We start from the raw sequence: 27126 nt of genomic DNA on the forward strand, positions 1-27126 counted from the left end.
GCTATTTTGAAATATATCTTATTTTGAAACAACACAGCTAAACAAAAATTTAGAGATAGCATTTCCAGACACAGCGCTATTTCAAAATAGGGCCATTGGATGCCATTATGGCTTATTCTGAAATAGGCATTATTCCTCCTGCAATGAGGTTTACCGATTTCAAAGTAATGCATCCACTATTTTGAATTTATTTTGAAATAGCACGTGCGAGGTGTAGGCTCTGACAAAGCTATTTCAAAATAACTGTAGTGTGGATGTAGCCTAATACTCCTACTTTAACAGCTTCATTAAAAGTTAAATTAAGATGTAGATCTTTATCATTTAGGTGGTGGTTGGTAGCATTAGCTGGTCTTTTGCTAATCCACAGGCGACATGGCTTTGAGCAAGCTCCCAGCAACTTGCAGGAGGAGGGGTGAGGCTGAGCTGCTGCCTTGCATGCCGATGAAAACTGGCTTGCGTGCCACTCTTGGCACATGTGCCAGGGATTGCTGACCCCTGTTTTAGCCATCATCAAGTGTCTTGGAGGCATCTAGCAGAAAAGTGAATTTTAAAGACGACAAAATAGAAGCTTTTCAGATCCTTTATGGTAAGCTTTATCCCATGTTTAAGGTGTGGAAAGGGACAAAATATAAAATTATCTGACGTAAAATTGGGCTATTTAGTGATGAAAGTGTTTCCATTCTGCCAATGATGGCACAAAGGTCAACAGCTTGATAGAGTAGGAGAGCCTCAGGGGAAAGACAAGTCATCCGCATTTGCTGAAGCAGAAAGAGTTCTGTACCATAAATATTCCTATAGGAAACTGGACTTCTTTAGATGGTTATATATACTTTAGCCATTCACCTTGCAAAACAGCTGTGGAGAGCAGTATGAGAATAACTGAATTATGCAGTGCATGTGTGCTGACATGATGGAATACTTGCTCCTTACCCAAAAGGGAAAAAAGAACATTAGAGAACAGGGATACCTTTTCAAGCTACACTAATCCCAGCAGTAAATGTCAGTCTTTTGGGGGAAAAAAATCATGAAGGTGCTTACCCTGGCTCCAGACACCACCATGTCCAGTTCAGTACTGATGCTAACACTGGATACTTCATCAGTATGTCCATATAGAATCTGCAAGGGTTTAGGTGCCAGGCCTACAGGAACTCCTCCCTGGTATCAATATAAAATGTACCTTTATAAATTCTCATTTCCAGTAAACTCTTTCACAGCCAGCATTCTATTATCCAGAACTCTCAAATACCTGGCATTTTAACCTTAAGTAACATTTCCCATAAGCACAGAATAGTGAAAGTAAATACAAATAAATACAGTATAAGTTTACAGTGTACAAAACTACCGCAGGTATTTGTTTCTTAATATCTTGTTTTTCTTTAGTTATTCATTGATCAGTAAACCTCTCTATTATCCAGAATATATGAATATCCAGCAACCTCCCAGTCCCAGGGCTGCTGGATATGAAAGAATTTACTGTAGTTGAACACCACATACAGGACACTTAACATCATATGCTCTGGGTGTACTTGATGGAGGAAAACCACCACACCCACCTCCAATCATTGCTCACATTCATGGCCACCCAAGTCAGCCTCCCTTTTTGTGCCACAAGGATGAATTAAAAGTCCATTAATCTTTGGGTTCACTATCTTCTTCATACTGTACTTTAAGAAAGCTAACACTTATTTAAATAAAGTTATATCAATTTTATCTCATTTCCTGAGGCAATACAGCGTAACATACATGGCTGGTAGGAGGGGAGTTGTTCAGTGTGTCCTTGCTGCTCCCCCTTTACCCTCTTGAGCCTCCTCAACACAGTGAAACAGCCAAGTGAGACAGGTAGGAGGCCTGGAGAGCAGGAGGTGCTGATGGGGGGGGCACAGGGGATTGCTGGCTGGTGTGAGGCACAGGAAGAGGGATGAAGAGGAGTGATAAGGCTGCTGGGAGGTCCTGAGTACCCACCATTTTTTTCCCCACAGCCAGCTCCTGGAAGGAACCTGCATATTATCTTTGAAGAGCAGTGGGCAGCTCCAGAGCTGCCAGTTGGCCATGGAGTACATAAACCACAAGGGGTACTACTCCACAGTGTTGTAGGCATCCATGGATCACAAGGGCCACCTCACCAACATGAATGAGGCATGGTCAGAAAGGTGCATGACGCACGCATCTTTAGGAAATCTGGTCTGTTCAGAAAGCTGCAGAATTGAACTTTTTTCCCCCCAGACTTGAAAATTCACCATTGGAGATACCAGTAACTATCTTGGAAGATCTAGTTTACCCCTTGCTCCCTTGGTTCATGAAGCCATACACAGGCAGCCTGGACCACAGTAAGGAGCAGTTCAACTACAGGCTGAGCAAGTGCAGAGTGGTAGTAGAATGTGCATTTGGCTATTTAAAAGCCAGGTTCAGCAGCCTCTTGACTAGGTTAGACCTCAGAGAAAGCAACATTACCCGCACAGTGGCAGCCTGCCGTGTGCTCCATAAATTATGTGAAAGCAAGGGGGAAATTTCATGCAAGGCTGGAAGGCAAAGGCAGATCACGTGGCCACTAACAAGCAGCAAGACAACAGGACAATAAAGAGAACACAGTGAGGGGCACCGCGAATCAGGGAGACTTTGAATGACAGCTTTCTGAATGACCAGACGGCATCACGACGATCAGGTCTGTTGCTGTTAAGCAGGTGTCCCTCCCTCCGTCGTATGGTGGGTGCTGGCCTGTAAACCCTGTAAAAAACTCCTCCTGCCCCGTGTAACACAAGACACTGTTTTTGAGAGCTTAAACATTTTTATTTAGGGGACAAAATGTAGCACACAGGAAAGGAGTTCATGTTAGGGACTTGGGGGAGGGGATAAAGCAAGGGCAAGAAGCATTTTGCCATCAGAGGTTGGGGAATGTCAGCCTTCTGTTCCCAGAAACCTCCATGGGAGCAGAATGCAAGGCTGTCCTTGAATTCTGCCCGGCTGTCCTTGAATTCTGCCCGTGCCTTCAGAAGTGCCAAGTTGGAGAGACCATGGAACATGGTGAGGCGGGTATGTGGTTCATCATGGGCTGTAGTGGAGCTCTGTGGTCTTGTACCATCCCCAGACACATTAGCAAGTTGTTCCAGGGGCTCAGGCTCTAGGTACAGCACTTGCCACAGATCACATCCAACTGCCTTAACCCAGCGGTTGCCAACCCTTTTCCATATGGGGACCCATTTTGACAATTCAGGAAAATTTGGTGACCCAAGGTAATTCAAAAATGGGGGGTGGAGGTGCCATAACTAATCAATTTTGCGCCTGAGGCAAGTATACAAAATTGTGCCCCTCTGATGTTTGTATGTTCATACTAATTATTTCATAGAAAAATGGAAAATACATAAATAAAATAACATTAATTCTATTATTTATTATAGCTGATCTGAGTTGTGGTGGGAGAAAGACCCTCAACCCCAAATTGCTCCCTCCCACACCCCCCAACTTAAACCCCACACACAGAGGCTGGAGGGACTGGGGGCGGGAAAAAAAAAAAAAAAATCACACTCAGGGGCTGGGGGGAAATACAAACAAAAAATGAAAACTGACAGATCAGTTACACAGAAGGGGACAAAAGGGCGGGGGGGGGCCAAAAATTACTTACTGCAAGAATCTATTAAGTAGCTTGTCTGGGACAACTATGAGTATCAAAGGTCTTCGTAATGTGTAATTGCTTCTCTATTGACAGAGCTGCTGAATGTGGCAGCATTAGGGAGCTGCAAATGCCTTCTTTAAGATCACATGCAGCTCCCAGCTGCTGGCAACCTATGTTTAGGTTGAGAATCCCTGTCTCAACCCAACGGTAACATGATTAAAAATGAAAACTCATGAGAGGTGCCCTTCCTGCCAACAGGATCTGGCCACAAAAACATCCTGGCAGGAGGGGATAGGATCCAAAGTTAAAGAAATTCCTAGCTATTAGTGAGATCAGCTATTCCATTTGCCTGCTCACCATTGTCCTCCTCCCTTCTCTTCCACCATGTCTTCCCTGCTGTTGCCAGAGTTTGCCTGAGGAATCTTTTAGGAGGTATCTACACACTCTTTACAGACAATGCTTGGTTCCCCCTTGCCCTTGTAGGCCCTAAGAAACCCCTACAGCTGCTCATGGTAATGCTGTGTTTGCAGCAATGACCCAGCATGGCCTTTTGCTTCCTTTGTCTTCTAGAACGCCTGCATGACCACCTTTATCTTCTGCACTGCTGGGTGTACCTGACATATCCTCTCTCTACTATGCCCTGTGACATCTTGGCATAGCTATCTGCATTTCTTTTTGCTGCTTGACAGGTCTGCCAGCACAGCTTCATCCTCCGTCCCGAGTAATAAGGCCCTGGATCTCCCGAAGGGTCCATTCCAGAGCTTGCCTACAACCCTGGGAGTTCATGGCCAGATGTGCTGCTGAGGAGTGCTTTCCCAGACTGTTTCCTGCACATGTGGAGAGCAGCGGAACTGAAAGAGGTGGCCAGAGTAGTCATATTGGGACACCTTCAGGAGGCCAAGACTATTGACTTTCACAATGCTTGATCTACACTATCCTAAGGGTGACCATGCAAAGTTGACTTTTGCATTATTCCTCGTGAAAAGCGGGAATACCAAAACTGACCTTAGGAACCATTAAAATTGAAGGTCCCTATCAACTCCGTAGTGTGAACTGACTGCTTAGAAAAACTGAACTAAGTCAGTTAAATTCAACCTTATCTCCTAGCTTTGACCAGGGTCAAGTAAAATGAATAACTAGAGCTACTTGGGACATTTCCATTGTAATGATTTTCTGATGGAAAATACAGATTCTGCAAAACCAAAAATATTCCACAAGAAAACTTTGATTTTGCTGAAATTTTCAATTCGTCATGAGGAAAACCTAACTGAAATATTTCATTTCAGTTCAGTTTAGAATGGAATGGAATGGAATAGGCTGATTTTCTTGAGGGACTAGAAATGTTTAGTTTTCAGTCAAGTTCAACAAAACCTTCAACTGTTTCCCCCTATTAATTGGGAAATTGTAGTTCAGGCCCCCAGTTCCCTCCAATGACTGAACTTCCTTGCACGATCCAAACAGCAACTGGTTTGCAAAACTCCAATCTGTGGTGCTGGGACTGGCCTGACATCTGATAGGATGCACCCACAGGGACAACTCAAAGAAGAATGAGTCTTTAAACATCCTGGGCTGCTAGACTGGTAAACAAAGCACTAAAAGTGAAACCATTCAAAAGGCTGGCTCTAAAGCATGCCAGTATACTTACTTGCTGAACTATCTGCCATATCATACATGTTGCGTCTCTGGAACCTGAAATTAAATGGATTCCACAGAAATCTATAGCCAAACAGGTCACAACATCTATAAAGGAAAGAAAACAAGTAGTTGAAATGCAAAGTTAAAGTAAACATTTTACCTGGCTTTAAAACTGATTGACATTTAGTGGCAATGTGATGATGTATGTAGCGTGTGATCATGTAGTTACATTAGCAAGCACATACAAACACTACATAGGAACGAGGTACACATTTCCAAGACTGAGTCGAGTCTAAGATCCTAGTTGTAGCAATACAGCACTAGCCAGGAGCAGGACATATGATGGAAGTAATCACTATTGTCTAAAGAAATTAAAGATTGTTTTAATACACACTAGACTGTCAATGGAATGACTATATAGATACACTAGCACTTAAATTTTTCATTATTCAAACTTGAACCACAGAGCAAGATGGTAAGAACTGGAGAAACTAGCTCATTTTCTCATTACAACATGACCAAAATACAGGGTGAACAGCTCTAGTCTGGCACCCTCATGGCCTACCTGGTGCCGAACGAGAGAATTTGCCAGACCACTGCCAGTCAATATTGTCTAGCCCATTAACACCTCCACTGCTTACTGGGCTCTTAGAAGACATTTAGGTGTAAATTAGAGCTAAGTAACAGCACAGAACACAAAGCCAGGACTGGTGGCTGTAAACACACTTTATGGGACCACAGGAAATTTGGCCACACACAATAAGTGGTCTTCCAGCTAATTAAAATCATGCCAGATCATGGATGTTGCCAGACAAGAGTGTGCCAGACCAAACAGGTTCAACTTCTATGCCAATCCTACTTATCTGTTATAAAAGACTGAAGTCAAAGGACCAGATCTGTGTGTTACAAAAACCACATATACAATTTAATAATTCAAAACAAAAATAGTTTATTTACCCATGTGCCTGACATGCTGTCCAATTAGTTTGCCTTTTGTGAGTGATGTCACTCTGACACTATTGTCCCAATGCCCTCCACTGAACAGCAACTTTGCATCATGGGACACTACAAACAATTTAGAGGTGACCTCCAGACCTGGAGCGAAAGGACCACTCATACTACGTTGGGTTCTGCAAACAAATATTACAGTTAAGATTTACCCTATGTACTATTATGATCTATACAGAATACGTACCTAGGAACCCTGGGCATGAAATCCTGTCTCTCCAGTGCACACAGGTATCTTCATGAAGGCCAAGATTTCACACTAGTTCGTTATACAGTATTATACGTGGCTTGAGACCTTGCGAATAACTTTTACCCATATTAATGTTATAGAAATATTAATTTTTTCAAAAGTATGTAAAAAGACCATCACACATACCTCTTGCAAACAAACAAAAGGAGAGGAACATTGCGTAATATAAATTGTGGTTCTACTGTGAAGAGGGACTAAAAATGGTTTTCTTACTCAGAAAATCTACCTCTCTCACATATTCACAGTCTTATCTATTCATTTTGATGACCAGGGTTTTAACTGCTCTTGACACCTGTTAATACCACTGAGCCAACATATGTAAGAGTGAGAATGATTTTTATTCTTCTTAGTCCATCAACATCAGAGTAGGTTAAATTCCTATCGGTAATCCATGTGCAAACCAAGTGAATGCAATGGAGGTTGCACAGACGTCACTGAAAACATAGCTGAAAGATACAAACTGCATAGGTGTAACTTAGGCCACATCTTCAGAGCATTTATTGTGAATGATGATGCATGAGAAGAATGAAGAAAGCTCAGATGCCAGGATGGTTTTGCAGGGCTAGCACTTAGAAAAAACATTTTTACTAAATCGGTCTGAAGTGCAGTGAGCACATGAAGACAGAACCAAACAACAACATTTTTATAGTTAAATTTCATAGAAAGGGACTATTCGGTTGGAAGAGACATCAGGCGGTCATTTGTCCAATACCTCACACCATCACCTGCAGAGCAAAATAGGAACAAGCCCAGTGAAATCATTCTAGCTAGGGTTCTGTCAAGCCTGGCCTTAAAAACATCCAAGGGAGAAAATTCCATCACCTCCCTAAGTAACCCATTCCAGTGCTTCACCACCTTCCTTGTGTAACAGCTTTTCTTACTATTCAACTTAGGCACCCACCCCGCCCAGGCACCTCATAAGTCATCTGCCCAGCCCCCTAATCATTTTCATCACTCTCTGCTGGACTCATTTCTGCACATCCATGTAGATCCTTTCGGGGGTTGGGGTGGATAGGAGAAACTGTATGCAATATTTCTTCGAAACAGAGACGAATAATCACTTCCCTCCATCTGTTGGCAATGTTCCCACTAATGCAGTTCAGTAATACACTGGCCTTCTTGCCAACAAAGGCACACTGTTGATTCACATCCAGCTTCTCACCTACAGCGGACCCCCAACTTACACAATTTCGACTTGCACGTTTCTTGTATTAAGGTGAGTCAAAATCACCATCACAAGAAACGTCCCAGCCGCAGCCACAGATGGCAAGTCTGCAATATTGCCTGGCAGCCGCCTGCTCCTGGCATGCTCCATCACTGCCCCCTGCCAAGGCTGCCTCCTCTCCACACTAGGCTAGCTCCCTTCTCTCCTGCCCCTCCTTCTTGTTCCTGGGGCGCCAATGGAGGGTGGGGGGGATGCAAGTGCCGCCTGCGCTGTGCACAACAGAGCTGGGGGCGCCTGTGGCAGCACGAGGCACACAGCAACACCGCTGCCTAGCCAAGAGGGGACGCTGCAGCACCACGGGGAAGGGTGCGTCTCTCTGTGGCGGCCAGCCCCAGCCAATCACAGCACACCTAGCCTGAACAGCTGGCACGGAAACCAGCCCAGCCTCCAGGGCCTGCGAGCAGCACGTGAACCACCAAGCCCTGGGCCAGGCTCAGCCGGTGATGGGAGTCCCCAGCAGTGGGCAGGATGAGGGCAGACCTATCCACGCTCCATTGGTGGGGGTGTGGGGATCAGTGTCCCCAGGGCTCCTGGCTCTCCCACTGGCTTCATCCCTCCTCCTCCTCCTCCTCCAGGCTGCTGCACCCCTGCCTGCCCAGAGGGTGCCCTAGCCACTAGGCTGTTCAGGGTGCCCCAGCCACCAGGCCCTGCCCCTCCCCCATTCCCACTTGTAGAAATCTTTTCTGTTATTCTTCATATCCCTGCTAGCCGCAACTTCAACTGCGCTTTGGTGTTTCTGATTACACCCCTGAATACCTGTGCAATATTTTCAGAGAACAGCTATTGTATGATGAATATTACGGGACGTACAAAGCTTTGAAAGATGTAAAGCACTCTAGAGGGATGTTATTATTGCTTTAATTACCTGTGATTTTTAATAAAAACCTTTCAAAATCATTATAGAAGACTGTGTGCCTGTAATACCTTAACTCAGTGTTTATAACATAATACACAACTGCACCTTTCCTCCTCTTCACCTACTTGGGATTGGTCACCGTTGGATCTCTGATGAATGTAAAATAGTTGGAGATATTTCTATCATATGGTAGCCACCCATGGGTTCCAATAATGCAGTTCAAATTTGCTGTCACCTGGAAAAGTAAGTGAGATACAAATCAATGAAAATTGTGAAATGCTGCAAAGCCCTCTTCTTGGCATGTCTTTGCTGATAACAGAGCTTGCATCTAGGCCCACATATGTCTCTTGAAAGTTTACCACAAAACTCATCCAGCTGAGGCTAGCATTATCGTGAGAGGATGGAGACAGAGGGTATTTTATTATTTTTAAAAAATAATGAGAGATGACTTTTTCTAACATAGTATATACACTTCTTAGCTAGAACAGTGATTGATGTTTGTGTGTGATATATAATGGCCAGCTAGAACTGTGATTGGTAAGAAAGTCTATGCTTTGCACATGCATTTCATCACAATTACTTACTTCGTCTTATTTTCTTTGAAATACTCAGAGTAACTAGCATTTAAAAATTATGACAAGTTAAAAGACATTCCCAATGTCATTTAGTTTTTGAGCCAGTGTGAAAGTAATTCTAGTTCTAATATAATGCATTATTTTTGTCAGTGACTTGAAAGGAAAAAGTATCAGGTACATAGTTATGCAGGGGTGGTACTCTGTTCCTAATTTGACCTACATTTACACGAGTGGAGGAAATTAGACATTATATGAGCACTTCCCAAGAGATAATTAAGATGGGGACTATTATAAGACTCAAGATTCAGACAGAAAAGTTCTCTCTATCTCCCAACATTATCTCTACTCCCAATATCATTATGTCACCTAAAACACCACTGGAACCCCCATGTTACTGAAACAGCCAACTCACCAGGATCTCTGGGCTCCCCTGAGACATAAAAGAACGTGACTGGTTTCTGGGAACAACAGCCTTGACAATGGGAACACCATCACTGATACCCTATGAGAAATGACATTTTCAGCTGACAAATATCTAAAAGTATTTGTACCATCTTTGGTTACTTGGTAAAGAAAAGTGCACTACCAGATGGAGGTACAAAGATCTTAAACAGCTAAATTCGGACATTTACACTTGGGGAGAAATCCTCATTACTTTGATTGGAAATTCAGCTGTTAACTACAATGAAGTCCTTTTGTACCTATTTCTACTGTGTGTGTAAGCACTTGGAAATCGGGCTAAGGCAGCAAAAAAGAATAAAATGTAGCATTTAGATAGTTAAAATAAATGTTACACAACACTACAGGATTAGGGTAAGTAAATTTACTCAACCTTTAAAAGCCTACTGCAAAGAAAAAGCTCTTTCTAAAAATGGTTTATTAGATGTTCTGTACAAATTTTTCTTTACATTTGAATCAAGTTGATTTTTTACTCTGCTGATCACAGTTCGTTCCAATCTCTTGCAGGTTTCATATTAAGCTTAAAACACTTGCAGTGCAATTTGTGTCAGTGGATACCTCTATGAAGAATGACTTAAGTTCAGGGAGATGCTGGAACAGATTCAGGGTTGAGCTGTCACTTTTGGTCTGTCTTTGCAGTACTTCCTCTGCAGATAATCTCACAGGATGAGGCTCCTAGAAGACAATATTGAACGGGATTTTTTTTAAAATCAAATTTATACACAATATTGGCATAGCAGGAAACAATCTTTCATTGAATTGTCCAAGTCATAAGGTATTCAGAGTCAAGATACTGTGTATCTAGGTAAATATATTAAATGCAAATGAAGGGATTCCTCTGGAGTTACTGTTTCTAGACCATGATTCTATACAAAGGAAACTGTGGTTGATATAGAATTTGGAAGATTTACTCTATATGCAACAGAGAGAACAAAACATTTTGTTAAATTCATTCGATGGCTTTTTCTTAAAGCTGATTTTATTATTTGAGAAAGAAATATTTACCATTCATACAGAAAAGGGAACATTTAGATTTAATTACAAGTCACAATATTTATTTTTCCTCTCACTGGAAGCTAGTATTAAGGAATTATTATACATCAGACCTCTAGAATGTTAAAGCTATTTATAATTTAGACAGCCTTAGAGACTGACATTAGAGAAATCTGGAATTGAAACACGGAAGAAAGGAATACAAGTGAAGAACCGGACTTATGCTGAGAAAACTAACTCCTGTCTTAGAGCAGCATATTTAGCAAAATGCCTGGTACTATATAATAATTAAAGACATACAGAAGCAAGCAACTGACATGAATAATCTGATTTAAAACAAAATGACCAGATGGCAAGTCAAGTCATCTGAAGAGGCTTTGCTCTGAGTGATACTTAGAGCTTAAAAATAGTAAGCAGCAAAATTAAGAAAGTTGTTTCCACATCTATTTTAGATATTAGAAAAGGAAATAAAGATTAAATTTTCAAAAGGCCCCAACTGACTTGACCCTACTTCCCATTTTCAAAAGTGATTTAGATACTTGGATACTTTAATCTAATTGAAAGTCAATGGGACTTAAGCTCCTAAGTGTCTAGTCACCATTGAAAATGGGAATTAGGCTTTTTTGAAAATTTTATACCACACCTTCTTTAGTTAAGATACCACTGTAGAAGATGAGCTTTCCAAACCTTTACCTGTCACAATACCTGGTACAGACTCTTTCAGGAACAATGGCCTCCATAATGGTTGCATAGTCCTTCCACAAGCCCCTGCCACTCAAGTATAGAACTCCCCAAAACTGATTGATATGGAACTTGTACATTTATTGCTCCAAAGAGATTTACCTTCAGCAGCTGACAGGGTGTTTGTCCAAAATTGTTAATCATCCCTTCTAAAGCTTTCCTTTCTTTCTCATCTGTTAAGGCATCTAAATCCACAGCTCCTGGAATCATAACCAGAGTAGCAGAGAGCAGTAAAACAAAGCGGCATTGTCTACAGATAATTCACTAGAGAAAGAGATAAGAAATACATGTAGGAAAACGAACTACTGCAAAACTATTACCACCCTCTCCTCTAAAATATTATCAGCCTCTCTGTTTATTTTACATAAATAACGTCTTCTAAAGTTCCATTCTGCAGACCTTCTCATACAGAAACTAGTATCAAAACAAAAAATTAGTATGTGTTCTGGCTGCAGCATCTGGCTTTAGTTAAGATAATTTTTCTTCACTTAATACATGCAAAAAGTAACTTTTTTTTTTTTATTAAAGACTTAATTCTAAGTTTATCTTCTAAAATATGTTCTATAGTGAATTACTATGACTAGACCCTAGAACATAAATTTCAGTAAGTTTTCCAATGTGTTTTCAAAGGAATCTTCAAAAACCCCGTTTATTAAACATAAGTAATTAAGAGCAGTTCCTACAGAAAAACCCTAGAGGTTATTAAATTAAAAATTCACATTTCTTCATCTGAACAGGAAATATTCTAGAATTCGGATACAATTGTGAAAACTTAATTTTATCTACAATTCTGTCCTTTCACCATATGCCATCGTATTGCATTCACAATGAAAAAGCTGAATATTTCTCAAACCCCATGAATATGACGACAGTGACTAGAAGAAAGCACACTTCTGTACCTTCATAAGTACAGTAATAGAACACATTGAGTGCCTCAACTGCAGCTGGCCCTCTCTGTTTGTAGCCAAAAATCAGATCTATCCATTCATGGAGATGAGCAGAGACGTAATCAGACTCCTAAGAGAAAGAATTAATACCACCAATTGAAGTACCAATTGAAGTACTCTCCCTCTTACGTATCTCTCACACACACACACAGTTACACTGCCTACAATGCATTTATCCCCACAGCAGGTGAACAGATGTGTAAGAGTACGCATGTGCATTAAACACAAAGGAGAGGTATTATTTAATAATCAGACAGTATTACAGCTAAGGACTTTATTAATTGTTTGAACTACAGCACATCTTGGAAAATCATCCAGCTTTCATCTTTAAACCTCCAGTCATCGAGAATCCACCACAATCTCTGCATAAATTATTCTGTTGCCTTCATTGTTAAAAATCTGCACCTTATTTCAGTTCTGAATTTGCCAAGCTTCAGCTTCTAACTATTGGTTCCTGTATAACTTGGTCTGCAAGACTGAAGAGCCCTTTTTACTGTCAACATTTCTGTTGCATGCAGAGGTACCAACAGGCTGTAAAATCAAGTATTCCCTTAGCCTTTTCATTGTTAAAACTACAGAGACTGTGCTTCTTGAGTTTTAAACTGTAAGGCAAGTTTTTCAAACTGTTTATCACTCTTGCAGGCTCTTCTCTGAGCCCTATCCAGTTCATCTGTATTCTTTTTGAACTGGGGCATCAGTAGTGGACACAATAATCCAGCAGTAGCCACACAAGTTCCACACAGAGAGGTGAGGTGAGGTGAGGTGATGTAATCTCCTGACATCTATTCCATATTGCTGCCAAGGACTGCCTTTTGGCCACTGCATTGCATTGGGAGTTCATCTTCAACTGATTATCCACCACCACCCCCAAATCCATTTCAGAATCACTTCTGTCCCCCACATTCTGTTAGTATGGCATATAATCTCTTCCTAGATGTATGAGCTGACATTTGGCCATATTAAAAGGGGCAGTTTGGTTAGTCCCACTTTACCAAGCAAGGTACATCATTGCCCTCTATTATTTACCACTCCCTGAATATTTGCATCCTCTGAAAACTTTCAATAATGATTACATTTTCTTCCAGATCATTAATAAAAATGTTAAAGAGTATATGGCCCAAAACTAATCTCTAAGAGACCCCACCAAAAACACACCCTCTTCATAATGTTTCCCTATTTACATACAGACACCTATCAATTAATTAGCTAATCTAAAATACACTTTAAGTGTGCGGTGTTCATTTTGTATCCTTATAGTTATCATGTTTGTATCCTTATAGTTATATCCTTATCATGCAGTACCAAGTCAAAAAAACACCTTACAGAGGTCCACCAACCAAACTCTGATTTTTTGCCTAACACTTGGAGTCACTCAAATTCTACCTCTGTAATAAACTTTTTAAAAATTTCCTTTGCCAATGAGTTTATATGAAGTGTATAACATGATTTACAAAAGGTGATGTATGTCCACTTTCCACTGATGATGTAGTGAACCGATTAATAAATGAGATGGTATAATCCTGAGGAACTGGGGTGTGGAGAAGAGAGATTTGGCTGGTGCCTTACTCATGAGCAGCTCTGGGAGCATTCACGCAATCTGATGAGGCGTTAGGAGCCACATGTGGCTATGCAGACTGTTAACAGCAATGTGAGGGGTTGCTTCTGGGTCACTAGCAACGCATTATGAGAGAGAGCCCCAGGTGGAGAGAGTTAAGGGGTACAGAGGTCCCCAAGTCCCAGGACGTACTCTGGAGGATCTCATCATATAAATCTTCTGACTGATTCCCAAGTACGGAATAGAAATATTTATTAAACATGTATGTCTCTTCTGTATTATTGACAATTATATCAATTCCATTTTACAACACACTAGTACACCTGCTAGGATTTTTTTTTTTTAATCCTAACCATGTACAGTTTTTCTGTCTTGTAATTTCATCCAAAGATTAAGGTCTTACCAGTGCTTTCCTGTGTTTACAAATGAAATCTTCAGGTGACTTGGCCCATTTTGGGAGAACAACATCATTCACTACCTCTTTGGAAATTTGTAGCTGACCCAAGTTAAACTCTAGGGAATATAATTGAGATAATTTGGTTTCAAAAGGTATCAATACTTTTCAATACAGACAATACATTTCAAGTACCTTGATCACAAAAATCAGCTATTAAGAAGCTGAAGAAGTCGATCTAATGAATGACATGTAAAAAGACAAAAAGAATAGTGTCTCATGTCAACATGCAGGGAAAATTAAACAAGCTCACATTTGAAAACACCACCTACAATTCTAGATTCTGTAGGCCTATCTATTTAAAAGATCTCATGTGCCAGGTTAGCCTTCCTCTTCCCTAAGAGGTAAGTTTAACAAAATAGTTAATGCAAGTTAACTGCAATTATTGTAATTTAGAACAGTCAGCTTTCAAGAAAATAGGTTTGTTGTTCTTTTAGATTAAACCAAGATGCTTAACCATTACAGAACTCTGGGCAAGAATTTTAAACTACAAAGTTAAATAGTGGCTTAGCATAACTAGCATCTCACTAAATGGCTAAAAATAGTATGATCATAATATATTTTCACAACATGTTAAATCTAGATGTAGACTTATAATAGATAATGTAGACTCAGGTTTTTTAGATTTTTTGTTATACTATTATAGACTCTGTTTAGACTTTCTGCTAGGTAACATACATTCTTTATTACTCTGTTCACTCTAATATGTTAAATTGTAACAAGCTTTGATATACGTTCTCTGTTTCGATACACATTCATTGTTCTTGCCATGCTGCAATTATGTAAATATGTGCCTGTATGTGTGAATGAGAGAAAGAGAATGGACATAAAAAGGACCTTCAATACACAGAGGATCAAAGGTGGAGCTGAGGATTCAGGGCAAACCAAAACAAGGCAGATTGCCTACCTCAAAGTTGGAAGCAAGCACCACTTTGAGGAATGGATAAGGACTTTTCCAGACAACAAAGTTGGAGAAGACTTGATAAGGACTTTCCCAGGAAACCAACACCTTTGGGCCATCAGCATGCAAGGCAATACCCAGATGAGGTTGCACTCAAAAGTATTACTGGAAATGCTGGGAACTGTTGGGCTGTTTGAGTAAGTGACACACATGGACTTGTATGAGGGAAAAACCCTATGAAGAATGGGGTGTCTTGTTTTAGTCTTTGGGTTCTGTCCTGCTATAACAGGGAGCACAAGTCTTGACAAAAAGAACTTGGCTCAACTCCCCAATTCCTGATCTATCTAGCCAGTAGGCCCAGGTGGGCAACAGACTGGTAATTATAACATGAGCTCTCTCTCTCCCTCTCTGTGTGTGCGCGCACATGCGCGCTGCTCTGCCTATATTGTTTAATTAATATGGTACAGTACCTTAGCCCCCTGAAAAAGATCCCATGTGCTTCTTTTAAACATAACATAGCAAAGAATAGTTTTCTTCAGTATTCTTTAACGGGTTATAACAATGCTGTCTGCGAGAAAAAAGGATGCATGTTCTCAGTCAATACATTCTGAAAAGTCTGCTTACTATTTTGATTCTCCAAGAACTCAGGGAAATAGAAGAACTCTGGAATAAGCTCCTTCACATCATTTGGGTTATCCATAAGGGCTTGCCACGTTGCAGGAATGGAATGGAACTGCCGATCGGCACAGTCAAATCTGTAAATTGAAAAGCTCAAGTTACGTTTTGAGAGCTCCCATTAAAAAGCCATCACTGAAGCTGAGGGAGGAGAGATTACTATTCATTCACAATTTACCTGCCACTCTGAAGCTGGATATGTAGTGTGGTAAAAGGCTCTACTCGAATGAGATAATGCATGACACCAGCAGCATTTGAATAGTGAGTACCATAGTGAAACTTGTCAATAGTCCCAAGAGGATCCTCAAAATTCTCATATCTAAAAAAAGAGATATCAAAATCTTTAAAATCATAACTATGGCATGTTACCTCTGATATGCAGAAAATGTATTTATAGTGCACAGAGAATATGTAACACAGATGCATTACTGTTTTTACTACTTAAGTGGCCTATGAAAGTTTTGTTAAAAACTATATATAAAAATACATTGAGTGTCTTTGATTGCAGAAAGAAGAGATGCATTTAAGACTTTCCCATTTCAAGTCCCAAAAGACACAGCCATCAGGTTCCCACCTGCTAATGCAGCCAATAGCAGATGTAATCCTGAATGCCATGAGGCTGTCAGGAAAAGCTATAGAAACAAATTCAGCACCTAGGAACCAGCACTGACTGCTACCATGGACATCAGATACTGATATGGACAATTCACAATTAACCCTCCGTGCCTGTGTCCCAGGAGAAACCTTGTTTGGGAAAAAGCTTGACAAGTGCTGCCTAGCAACCAAGACAAGTCAAAGTGTTCATGCCCCGCTCCAGCAAAACTTACAATTTACTGTGCTCACATATGGGTGGCAGTAGCTGCCATTCCTATCTACCACAAAGCTATCAGGGAAATAAACAACTTACTTCAAGGACAAAATCTGGGTTCAGAATATGATGAAGAAGAACAGACCCAAAAATAGAGTACTCTATCCTTCCAGTCAAATCTACCAGTTTGGCTGCACCAGGGATAGCTACACCCAAAAACACATATAGCAGGCCCTTTTTCCCATCATCTGGAACCAGGCAACTTCAGATAGATACCCCAATATTCCACTGTAACCCTTCATTTCCTCTCTCCAACCTTGAGAAACAAACTAACCCAAAAAGATTTCTTACTGCTTCCATCTAGAGGTAATAAAACTTGATTCTTTTATGTTGCATATGCTGCTGTTAATATAACAGCACTGCTGAATAATAGTTCCAAACTATACGGCTAATGTGTCTCTTTGCTAACAAGCAGGCTAACTGCATAACAATATCACAATTGCAAATAGCTATGGAATTCTCATAATGGATTATTGTTTGTCCAAAAACCTCCCACCCGAAAGCTAAAATACATGGAGAAAGAAACATGATTGTGAATTGCAATACTTACTTTTCTTGCACTGCTATGGCGTTCTTTTCATTTACCACCCCAATCGGTTTGGATAGATCTCTAAAGACAGCAGGGTTATTCAGGTCCAACTCTTCTGATGTATAGTCTCGCAAGACCCAGGGAAACTAGAAATCACAGTTCAAAATTCATATATTAAATTAATCTTTCCACAAAATAAGCACATTCATCCAGTCACAATTCACAAAAATATTTACCACAGGATACTGAGCAAGGTCATTGTAAGTTCGTCCCGCCATGGTGTTCAATTGAATGAGATAGTCAAAGTTTGATATTTCTCTGCTCACCCATCTCTGGAGGAGAGAAGAAAATACAACAATGAAATTGAAAACTTCCTGAGGAAATTACAAAACATTGGAAAAGATCCTGACAACACCATCCTTGCATAAAGTGCTCCTTCACTGCTTTTTTGTTTTGATAGCATATAGACTAGCACGGCTTTCTCTCTGTTACCATTCAACACTGATACTGTGCATTTTATCAGTACTTAGCTACCGGGAGATATCTCTCTTAAGTGAGGGGATAACAATAAGAATTGCAAATTTCTATTTCATACCCTAGTTTGAAATTACTTCTTCAGCTGTGTCTTCAAGCCAATAATATAGTACCTGAAGCAAAGAACCATGGTTTTGTTGAAAGCACCCATAAGATAGAAAAGCAAATAATTTGTGGCCAGAGCCAGAGAAATTTTCACCCAAGCCTTAAGTGCTGACACTAGTAAAATCTTTTAAAATGTCTTAACTTTTGCTGTACCTCTAACTTCTGCAGACAAATATAGATCTGCAAATTGATATAAATGCAACAATTCTGCTCACACACACAACTGCATGCGCAGAAGTTTTGAAGTCAGATGAAAGGTTTGTATTTGCTATATATGTTCAAAAGCTTTGTAAAATATTCTAACCTATTATCAAGCAGTTCGTTGAGAAACACTGAAACACCCTAAACCATCACAGCTGAAATCCTCTTACCTGCATCAGACCTGAAGCTTTAAATAGTTCCTGTGGAGATCTCGTCCCATAAATATTTGGAGAACAGAGCGACAAGATTCGACTGTACACTTTGTTTCTCACCTGCAAAAATAATTTACGCTAGAAAATGCAACTAATAAAATCATAAGCAACTGCTCTACAGATTAAACTATTTAAGAAAAAAATTGTCATTGTTGAACTATGCTGCCATCTTGCTGCCAAAAAGATATTTTTTCAGCTGCAGAAGCTAAAAATGTGTATTACTTTGGATTAACTGAAATTCTTCTGTTGCAGAAACACAATCCTGCAGAATTAAACATAATCCCCATACAAACATCATAGAAAAATGTCTGTGTTCTCATGTTAAATTATATTAGTCTTTCTACACTAGCTATTCCAATGAATTATACTTTAAATATCCACGATGTAACAGCTATTCAGAATATTTACCAATTCATTAATATCCAACACACCCCTTTTCAACTATACATTTTCATTCTGTCCCCAAGGGTTCATTAAAATTATCCAAGAAAGGATGAGCACAGCATTTTCAAACCATCAGAAGAGGAAAGTTTAAATAATTTTCCCCTCCATACTGGAGAAGAACAGTAATTCTCCACTGCTTTGTAATTCACTGGTACAAAGTTTTAGATGTGTTATACAAAGAACCAGATTCCCCATTATATAATTACTCATTAGGCAGACATTAAATAGTAGTTGCATATGTGAAAAGAGTTTTGTTTTTCTTTTGTCTATTTCAATTTTACTCAAAACAAGACTGGTGTTTTCAACATCATAAAAAGAACCAGTCTAATTTCTCTGAGCAGCTCAATCTAGTACGCATTTAGACCTACCACAGTCATCCTGCAGAAGCTGCCAAAAATCACGTTAGCTGTGCCCACTAAACTAGAATTTGACACTTGAGCTGAGAATTCATCAGGCAACTTTGACATACCTCCTTATTGAAGTTAAGGAAATAGTTGGTCTGATCAATGAGGAAGATCTCCAAGGCTGACCGCCTCAAGTTGTATCGGCGCAAGTGAATCTCTCGAATTTGAGAAAGGGGCCATTTGAAATCAAAACCTACTCCTGTGAACAGAACAACTTCAGTTACTGATCCAGTCTCTTTTGGTGAAACAGTTCTCTTCATTTTCTCCAGATCAGTTTCACGTATCACAGTTCAATTACATACATTAGCTTCCACCCCAAAAAACATATCTAACACATATAACTGATCAATACTTACAAACTACTTTTCTTTTCAATTTGCACAGGTGACCAAGTCCACATAGTTAACATAATTAGTGAACAGCACAGCAGAAATCATAAGGAGCAGCCATTTACCCATATAAATTATACAGAGATTTTGTTCCTCATCATACAATTAGCAAACAATGCTACCTCAAGAGAGAGGGAAAAATATTTAAGACTACACTGGCAAAATGGATCACTGGACAGGCTACATTTACAGAACTTGTGCACAAAAAGGAACCACGTAAATTTGTTGGGTGAATGAACATTATGTACAACTATTAATTCGTGAAGATACAGGTTTCTAGATATCAACCACACTGACTTTTTCGCCTAAAAAAAAAAAATAAAATAAAAGCTCAAGTCTAATGTGAAAGAACAAGATGCTGAACCATGAGGAAGTAGAGCTATGTGATGCTCACCTTCCTCTTTTTCAATGCTGCCATCATAGAAGCATATGTGCTGGGTAGTGACCTCCAGTCTGCCAGATATTACATCAATTATTGTAATGAGTTCACATTCTTCAGACAGTACCAGTTTTTCCTTCTGTCCCTGCTCCTCCTTTTCATCCCTACAACATCACCATCATCATTACTATACCATGCCATGTGTTTTTTCTCAATGGAACAGTTCAACCAGATATAAACTAAAAGCACAATTTAGAAAAGAACCAAATATGAATTGCCTTAAGAGCACGTAACACAAAACATCGCACAATTTCACTTTCATTAATAGACTCAATTTTTCTGGAGCATTCACACCTTAAACCTCAGTTCATTTCACAGCACATCTTTTAAACATTTCTATACCAGCCACTTCTTTTGTATAATTAGATTTTACAGGATGGATCTGCTGCTGTTACAATATAAGGCATAATGCCAGCCTTCATCTCTCTGGGTGATAAACAGGTCAGTATACTAAAAATAACCCAAACACAGAAGCTCCAAATATGAAAGAATTGACTGTGGGTAATTGTCCAGTGCCCTGAGTTCCAAGAAACAACCTAATGTGTCAATATTTCAAAACAGAAGTTACCGAAAAGTTTATAATAGAAGGTTGTTAATTTTCAAATACATATAGTTTTGTAACGTGAAAGATAAAATATAAAGTAGAATGTAATTATTCATATAAATAAATATTCAGACAACTGCTACAGACATCTCTTAACAAGGTTTCTTCTTTATGGATACAGATAACTGTGCAATTTTGCATCTGCAGTTATTGGGGCACAACTATCTGTTCCACTTCTTTTGAGTCACTCAGATGGCACAAAGAGGCAGAGACCAGCTGCATTCCCCTAACTGGGTGATCCCCATATGTAGATGGGGTCTTTGCGAAGCTCCTACACCATTTTTCCTGCCTCTTGTCACCACAGACATGGCAGGGAGAGAGAATAAGGGGCAGGACTGACTTCTGCTGTGCTCTAGCAATGCTTAATTTGTTGATGGCCCCTTGGGAATCATCGCTGGCTGCTGCATGTTAATGTAGCCATGAAGATGGACTTAACTGAGCCCAAGGCCAGGGTTTCAAGAAAAATCACTGATCTGCCCACTACCCACCTACAGTTATATCTCATTTTATCAAGGAAGGTAATGAAGGTCTGTTTCTACTTGGTGCTGTATTTTATGAGTGGTGTATCACTATCCAGTCCCCTGCTTGTTGGACAGCCTGCCTGTATCCAATAGTAACAATAGCAAGGAAGAGCTACCATTGGTAGAGCAGATGCCATGCTACTTCTTGTCCCCATCCTACAACCTGAGCCAACTATGAAAGGCTGCCCATTTCTAAACTGAGATTATATTATTACAAATCCAATGGAAGCTTTCCTGCATACTGTAAAGTATTAGAAATGCTGGATTAACTGGTTCAGGACTTGTCCACATGAGAATACTCAGGAAAATTAATCCATCTTAACTAAGGGAGAGAATTTAGTATGGATTAAACTACAGGCCACCTTAAACTGTATTAACCTCCTATAGAATAAACTAGTCCAACCTAAAAAAAAAAAAAAAAAAAAATCACACCTTTAATTAATTGGGTATTATTTCTCTAAGCATCCCGGAGTAGACAAATCCTTAGTCAGAACAGAGAAAATAATGAGGGACTTTAACTCAGTCCAGTAGTTACTTCCCACCCCTTATCCCTAGAGGAAAGATGAATTTCAGGGTTCTCAAACTACTATACATACTTGCTTGCACTAGCAGTCGTGTCCTCTTCTGGGAGTTCAAGTATATCATCCTCCATGTCATTAACTTTCACCTGCTTCACAACCTCCAGGAGCAGTGACTCACTAGACAGCTGTGTTTGGTGCATCCCTTGTGAAATAAAGATATTTTCAGCTCATACAAAACCACAGTACTATAGGAGAGCTAAACTGTGGCTGTTGGCTAAAATTACTGGAGTTGAATAGTATCCTAGGGCATGCCTACAGAGGGACATGCAGGACAATTAATCCAAACGCACTAAAGATGAAGATCTGAAGTGGATTGCTTAAACCACTTAAATCCCTATGTGAATGTTCTTTTCCAGAATTCAAGCACCCTGACCATGTTAACTCTGAATGAAGGTTCACACACAAGAATCATAGGGTTGGAAAAGACCTCAGGAGGCCATCAAGTCCAGCCACCCACTCAAAGCAAGACCAATCCCAACTAAATTATCCCAGCCAGAGTTTTGTCAAGCCAACACTTAAAGATCTCTAGGGAAGGAGATTCTACCACCTCCTAAGGTAATCCATTCCAGAGCTTCACCACTCTCCTAGTGAAATAGAGTTTTCCTAATATCCAGCTTAGCTCTCCTCCACCACAACTTGCGACTACTGCTCCATATTCTGTCATCTGTCACCACTGAGAACAGCTTTTCTCCATCTTCTTTGGAACCCTCCTTCAAGTAGTTGAAGGCTGATATGAAACCCCTCCACTCCCACACTCTTCTCTTCCATATCTAAATAAGACCAAATAAATCCCTCAACCCTTCCTCCTAAGTCATGTGCTCCAGCCCCCTAGTCATTTTTTTCCCATCATCTGCTGGACTTTCTCCAGTGTACTCCCATCCTTTCTGTAATGGAATACCTGGAACTGGATGCAAAACTCCAGACGCAACCTTACCAGTGCTGAATAAAGAGGGATAATCACTTCCTTAGATCTGCTGGCAATGCTCCTATTAATGGACCCCAGTATGCTCTCATCCTTCTTGGCTACAAGGGCACACTGTTGGCTCATATCCAGCTTCTCATCCACTGTAATCCCCAGTTCCTTTTTGAAAGAACTGCTGCTTAGCCAGTCAGCTCCCAGCGGCTTGGGTTTCCTCCATCCTAAGTCAGAATGGGGGTGTCACAGAACTGAAGAAAGCTCAATGGGAGCAAGGCTATAAACAGTGAATGAGGATAGGATTTGAACCCAGGTGTGCGGAGGACAATGAATTTGTAGTCCATCATCTAAGACATTCAGCCACCTTATCTGAGTCTAATGTAGTTTAAATAATTGTACTTCGAATCCGTTAATTTGGGTTAATCTGTCCAGACATCGCTGTGTAGACAACCACTGGAGAAGGGATCATTTGCTATCTCAGAGGAAAAACAAAAAACAACAACAACAAACCCTGTTCTGGGGAACACAGAATAATTTAAAATACTCCAAATATTTTAAAAAAATACAGCAACACTGTAACTGTGGCTAAATACCTGATTGCATCTAAAATCCTTCATGATGCCATACAGACTTGATTCACGTTTAAAGTATAATTTCACCTATTTTGGCCTCAACATTTACCTTGCTTAAAGAAATACAAAGTTCCCTGAAAGACTATATTGGTTCATATTAAAAAAAGAGGATATTTTCAGGGGAGGGAGCCTTTTGTTTTTTAAAAAACACCCATAATTCCTGGCCATACCAATATGCAGACAACGCATCCTCTAGAAATGCTAATGGGATTTATTGGATACACCTACACTAGAGGGTTTTGTCAACAGAACCCACCGAGTGTCCACAATAAAATGTGTTACGTTGACAGAACTTGGCACTTTTGAAGACAGTCTTCTGCCTCTCCCCCATGAGCAGAAGGCCTCTCTCGACTGAATCTGTCGACCAAAAAGCCATGTGGACACTCTGGGAGTCCCTTCGTCAACAGACAGGGCTTCTGGGTCACCAGGAAGCCCTGTCTGCTGCGCTTCCGTTTGGCCATTCTGTTGAGTGTGTGGCTGGGCAATCTGGCTGCTGTCTGTTGACAAAGCGGATCAGCAGAGATCCACTTTAATGTGTGGCCACGGCCTGTCAACAGAAGTTTTGTCAGCAAATATCTTCTGACAGTAACTTCCATCGACAGATCACGGTACTGTAGACAGTCACTGTGAAGGAAGAGTTTGTTTTTGATCTAAGCAAGTTGACAGTATTCAATTAAAACGGGATTTTGAAAAAAAATTTATTCATATCAACCATATATCCTTTACTTATCATATGATATTTCCCCCCCGCCATTATAAGGATATGTGGTACTGTTTAGAGAAGAAAAACTTTAAAGGATTTTAAAATCACTATAAAATACAGTGAAATTTGTACAAGGTTAGTAAGCAATCAGCAATATAAATAGTCGATTACTTAAATTATTAGTGGGAAAAAATAATAGTGAATTTGGATCTTACCTAAATTGTCTCTCAGGTCACTGGCCTCCTGATGGGAATTGAAATTGTAATTCTGCACTAATTTTAATCTCATACGTGAATAGTTTTCCACACTTGAAAGTTTCCAACGAATGGGACTCTGTTTCCTAGAGACAGCAAATATATTTATAAGATAGGCAAGAAAATACTTAGAGAGAATGAGTTGTTTGTCAGTCTATATTTAGAATCAATGTAAAATGTAAAAAAACCCCACCCCTTAAAAGTAATATATAACAAATGTAAGATATGGTGTACACTAACTAACATGTCAGCCAAATGCACTTGTGTTATGCACATCCTCCACTGAAATACAGCAGTTGTTTCACAGTTCACAGCAAAATTACTTAACAGCTCTAGACTGGAAGTAAAAAATATCTAGTCTAAATGAAATTGATGAGAAAATTCAGGTAGCAGAAGTCATCAATCATGTTCAACTTTGTCTTAATCCAGGTGTTAGCCTGTGTATTACAGAAGACCAGCATCGTGTTAAATATCTATTATATCTCACTCATTACATCTAAAACACAATCACTGGTCTTTAGTATATTAAGTTTCTCACATGTAAGTTCTATATTCCCTTCCCAATTTTTGCTAGAGCTACTGATTAATCGCCATTAATTCATGCAATTAACTCAAAAATAATTGTGATTCATCAGTTTTAACTGCAATGGTAAATTTCAGTCGATATTTTATTTTTAACAAGTATTTTGAATGCTTTTCTACATTTTCAAAGACATTTATTTCAATTACAAAGCATAAACTGATCACTTATTTTTTATTACAAATGTTTGCACTCGTAAAAAGAAATAGTATTTTTCAATTCACCTCACGCAACTACTGTAGTGCAATCTCTTCATCATGAGTGTCACCTACAAACGTAGTTTTTTTTTTTTATTTTACATAACTGCACCCAAACAATACATAAAACTTTTAGTCTCTATAAAGTCCACTCAGTCCTACTTTTTGTTCAGCCAATCACTGCAGCTACATCTACATAGAGAGTTTGGTTGACAAAACCTCTTTTGTCTGTTGACAAACTTCTGCAACTTCTGTCAACAGATCGCTGTTGTGTAGACATAGCATAAGACTATCAAGTTTGTTTATATTTGTCAGAGCTCATACTACCCACTTATTTACAAATGTCACCAGAAAGTGAGAATCGGCATTCACTTGCGACTTTTATAGTGGGCATTCCAAGGTATTTATGTGCCAGATATGCTACGCATTTGTACGTTCCTCAGTGCTTCAGCCACCATTCCAAAGAACATGCTTCCATGCTGATACTTATTAAAAAAGTGTCAATTAAATTTACGACCAAACTTCTTGGGGTACAACTGTGCATCTCTGGCTCTGTTTTACACACATTCTGCCATATATTTAATGTTACAGTTCGATGACAACTTGGCACATGCTATTAGACTCCAATGCACAAACTACAGAATCCCATCAGAAAAAGAAAGTCACCCTTCTGCTGGTGCCATTTAACACAAATGACAACAATGAACATGCATCAAACTACATAGCTTTGAATTTTTATTGAGCAGAAACATCTATAACAGTGCCATGAGATGACCTATTCTCACATTCAGATGACACTGCAAACAAGGAGGCGGCACCATTATACCTGCAAATGTGAACAAACCTGTTTGTCTGAGCAACTGGCTGAACACAAAATAGGACTGAGTGGACTTGTACATGCTAGTTTTACATTTATTTTTGAATGCAGTTATTTTTGTACATAATAATTGTACATTTAGGAATTCAACTTTCACGATAGAGAGCTTGAACTACACCGCAGGTTGAATCTCTCTAATCTGGACCTCTCTTGCCCGGCAACACCTGTAATCCAGCACAATTTTAGGTTAACTAGATGGCCACTTATCATGGAGTGGGCTAAGTTTCCTATGATCCCATAAAGTTTCCAGACATTACTCTTGGCTCTCAGTGTTCTGTACTGTTACGTAGCTGTAATTTACCTCTAAATGTCTTCTAAGAGCCCAGTAAGCAGTGGAAATGTTGGTAATGTGCTAGACAATACGGATGTCCTGTGGTCAAGCAAATTCTCTTGTCCAGCACCAGTACTGGTTCAACCTGTACTTGTGTCTGGTGAACTAAAACACACTATTTTGTTTTTACAGTGAAAATACTTGTAAATGAAAATATAAAATGAGCTGTACACTTGGTATTCTGTGTTGTAAATAAAAATCAATACATTTGAAAATGTAGAAAACAGCCAAAATAGTAATTAAATGGTAGTCTATTACTGTTTAACAATGTGATTAATTGCATGATTGTGATTAAATCTTAAAAGCTCGATAGGCCTAATTTTTATGTTTCTTTTCAGTGAAATCTAGCTGTGATATATATTGAATATTAGCACTGGTATTCTGATAGTTAAATGCAGATACGCATTAAAAAGAAATCATTCAGTGGTAATCATCTATACCAAGGATGGTTACCAGAATATTTTAACAGCTTTCTGTAACTGCAATGATATGAAATGGAAAACAGATTGGACAGCTTTCTATTAGATGTAAGATAACATTGGAGCAAAGTATTTCAATGTTACCTTTCAGCCCATGGGCCTTGTTCACAAGTCAGATAAAGTTTGGTTGCTCTCCATTGCCTCAGTGTAGCAGTCTGTTGACTATTAAGTTGTTTTAGCATGCTGTTATAACGCAAGTTCTCCTGGCGCCCCTTTCGGTTAAATGGCTCCACAAAACACTCCTGAAAGCAAGATTGTAAGTAAATCTGATGACGTTTCCTGTGAGAACCTTGGTTTTTGTAAAAGCCATTTCACCTCATGCAGAAGATAAAACCTGCTCCAGTTAAATAGGAAATATTAAAGATAACTGCAAAAATTTTGCTGACTTCAGCAGTACATGTTGAATAGTCCACAACCAGGCTAAATCAGGGCAGGAAACACG

General features: G+C 39.6%; 1 protein-coding gene across 6 annotated transcripts in view; it reads right to left on the minus strand.

Annotated features, from left to right (window-relative positions):
- The window catches only part of NBEAL1 (neurobeachin like 1), a 132841-nt gene that overhangs the window by 13518 nt on the left and 92197 nt on the right, over positions 1-27126 (minus strand). For 5 of the 6 annotated variants that reach the window (XM_075001046.1, XM_075001048.1, XM_075001047.1 and 2 more), the window contains 19 exons: positions 26769-26926; positions 24182-24306; positions 21731-21857; positions 19965-20113; positions 19247-19380; positions 18292-18393; positions 17518-17613; positions 17303-17427; positions 16063-16203; positions 15834-15964; positions 14258-14367; positions 12252-12369; positions 11455-11552; positions 10177-10293; positions 9572-9661; positions 8710-8819; positions 6203-6375; positions 5256-5350; positions 1039-1155 (listed from right to left, as the gene is read on the minus strand). In XM_075001046.1, the coding sequence (XP_074857147.1) occupies positions 1039-1155; positions 5256-5350; positions 6203-6375; positions 8710-8819; positions 9572-9661; positions 10177-10293; positions 11455-11552; positions 12252-12369; positions 14258-14367; positions 15834-15964; positions 16063-16203; positions 17303-17427; positions 17518-17613; positions 18292-18393; positions 19247-19380; positions 19965-20113; positions 21731-21857; positions 24182-24306; positions 26769-26926 (2316 nt within the window). The remainder of the gene's footprint in view (positions 1-1038; positions 1156-5255; positions 5351-6202; positions 6376-8709; positions 8820-9571; positions 9662-10176; positions 10294-11454; positions 11553-12251; positions 12370-14257; positions 14368-15833; positions 15965-16062; positions 16204-17302; positions 17428-17517; positions 17614-18291; positions 18394-19246; positions 19381-19964; positions 20114-21730; positions 21858-24181; positions 24307-26768; positions 26927-27126) is intronic. The other variant, XR_012646386.1, reaches the window with a different exon arrangement.

The sequence above is a fragment of the Carettochelys insculpta genome, chromosome 8, assembly GCF_033958435.1.
Source record: "Carettochelys insculpta isolate YL-2023 chromosome 8, ASM3395843v1, whole genome shotgun sequence".
Classification (NCBI taxonomy): domain Eukaryota; kingdom Metazoa; phylum Chordata; order Testudines; family Carettochelyidae; genus Carettochelys; species Carettochelys insculpta.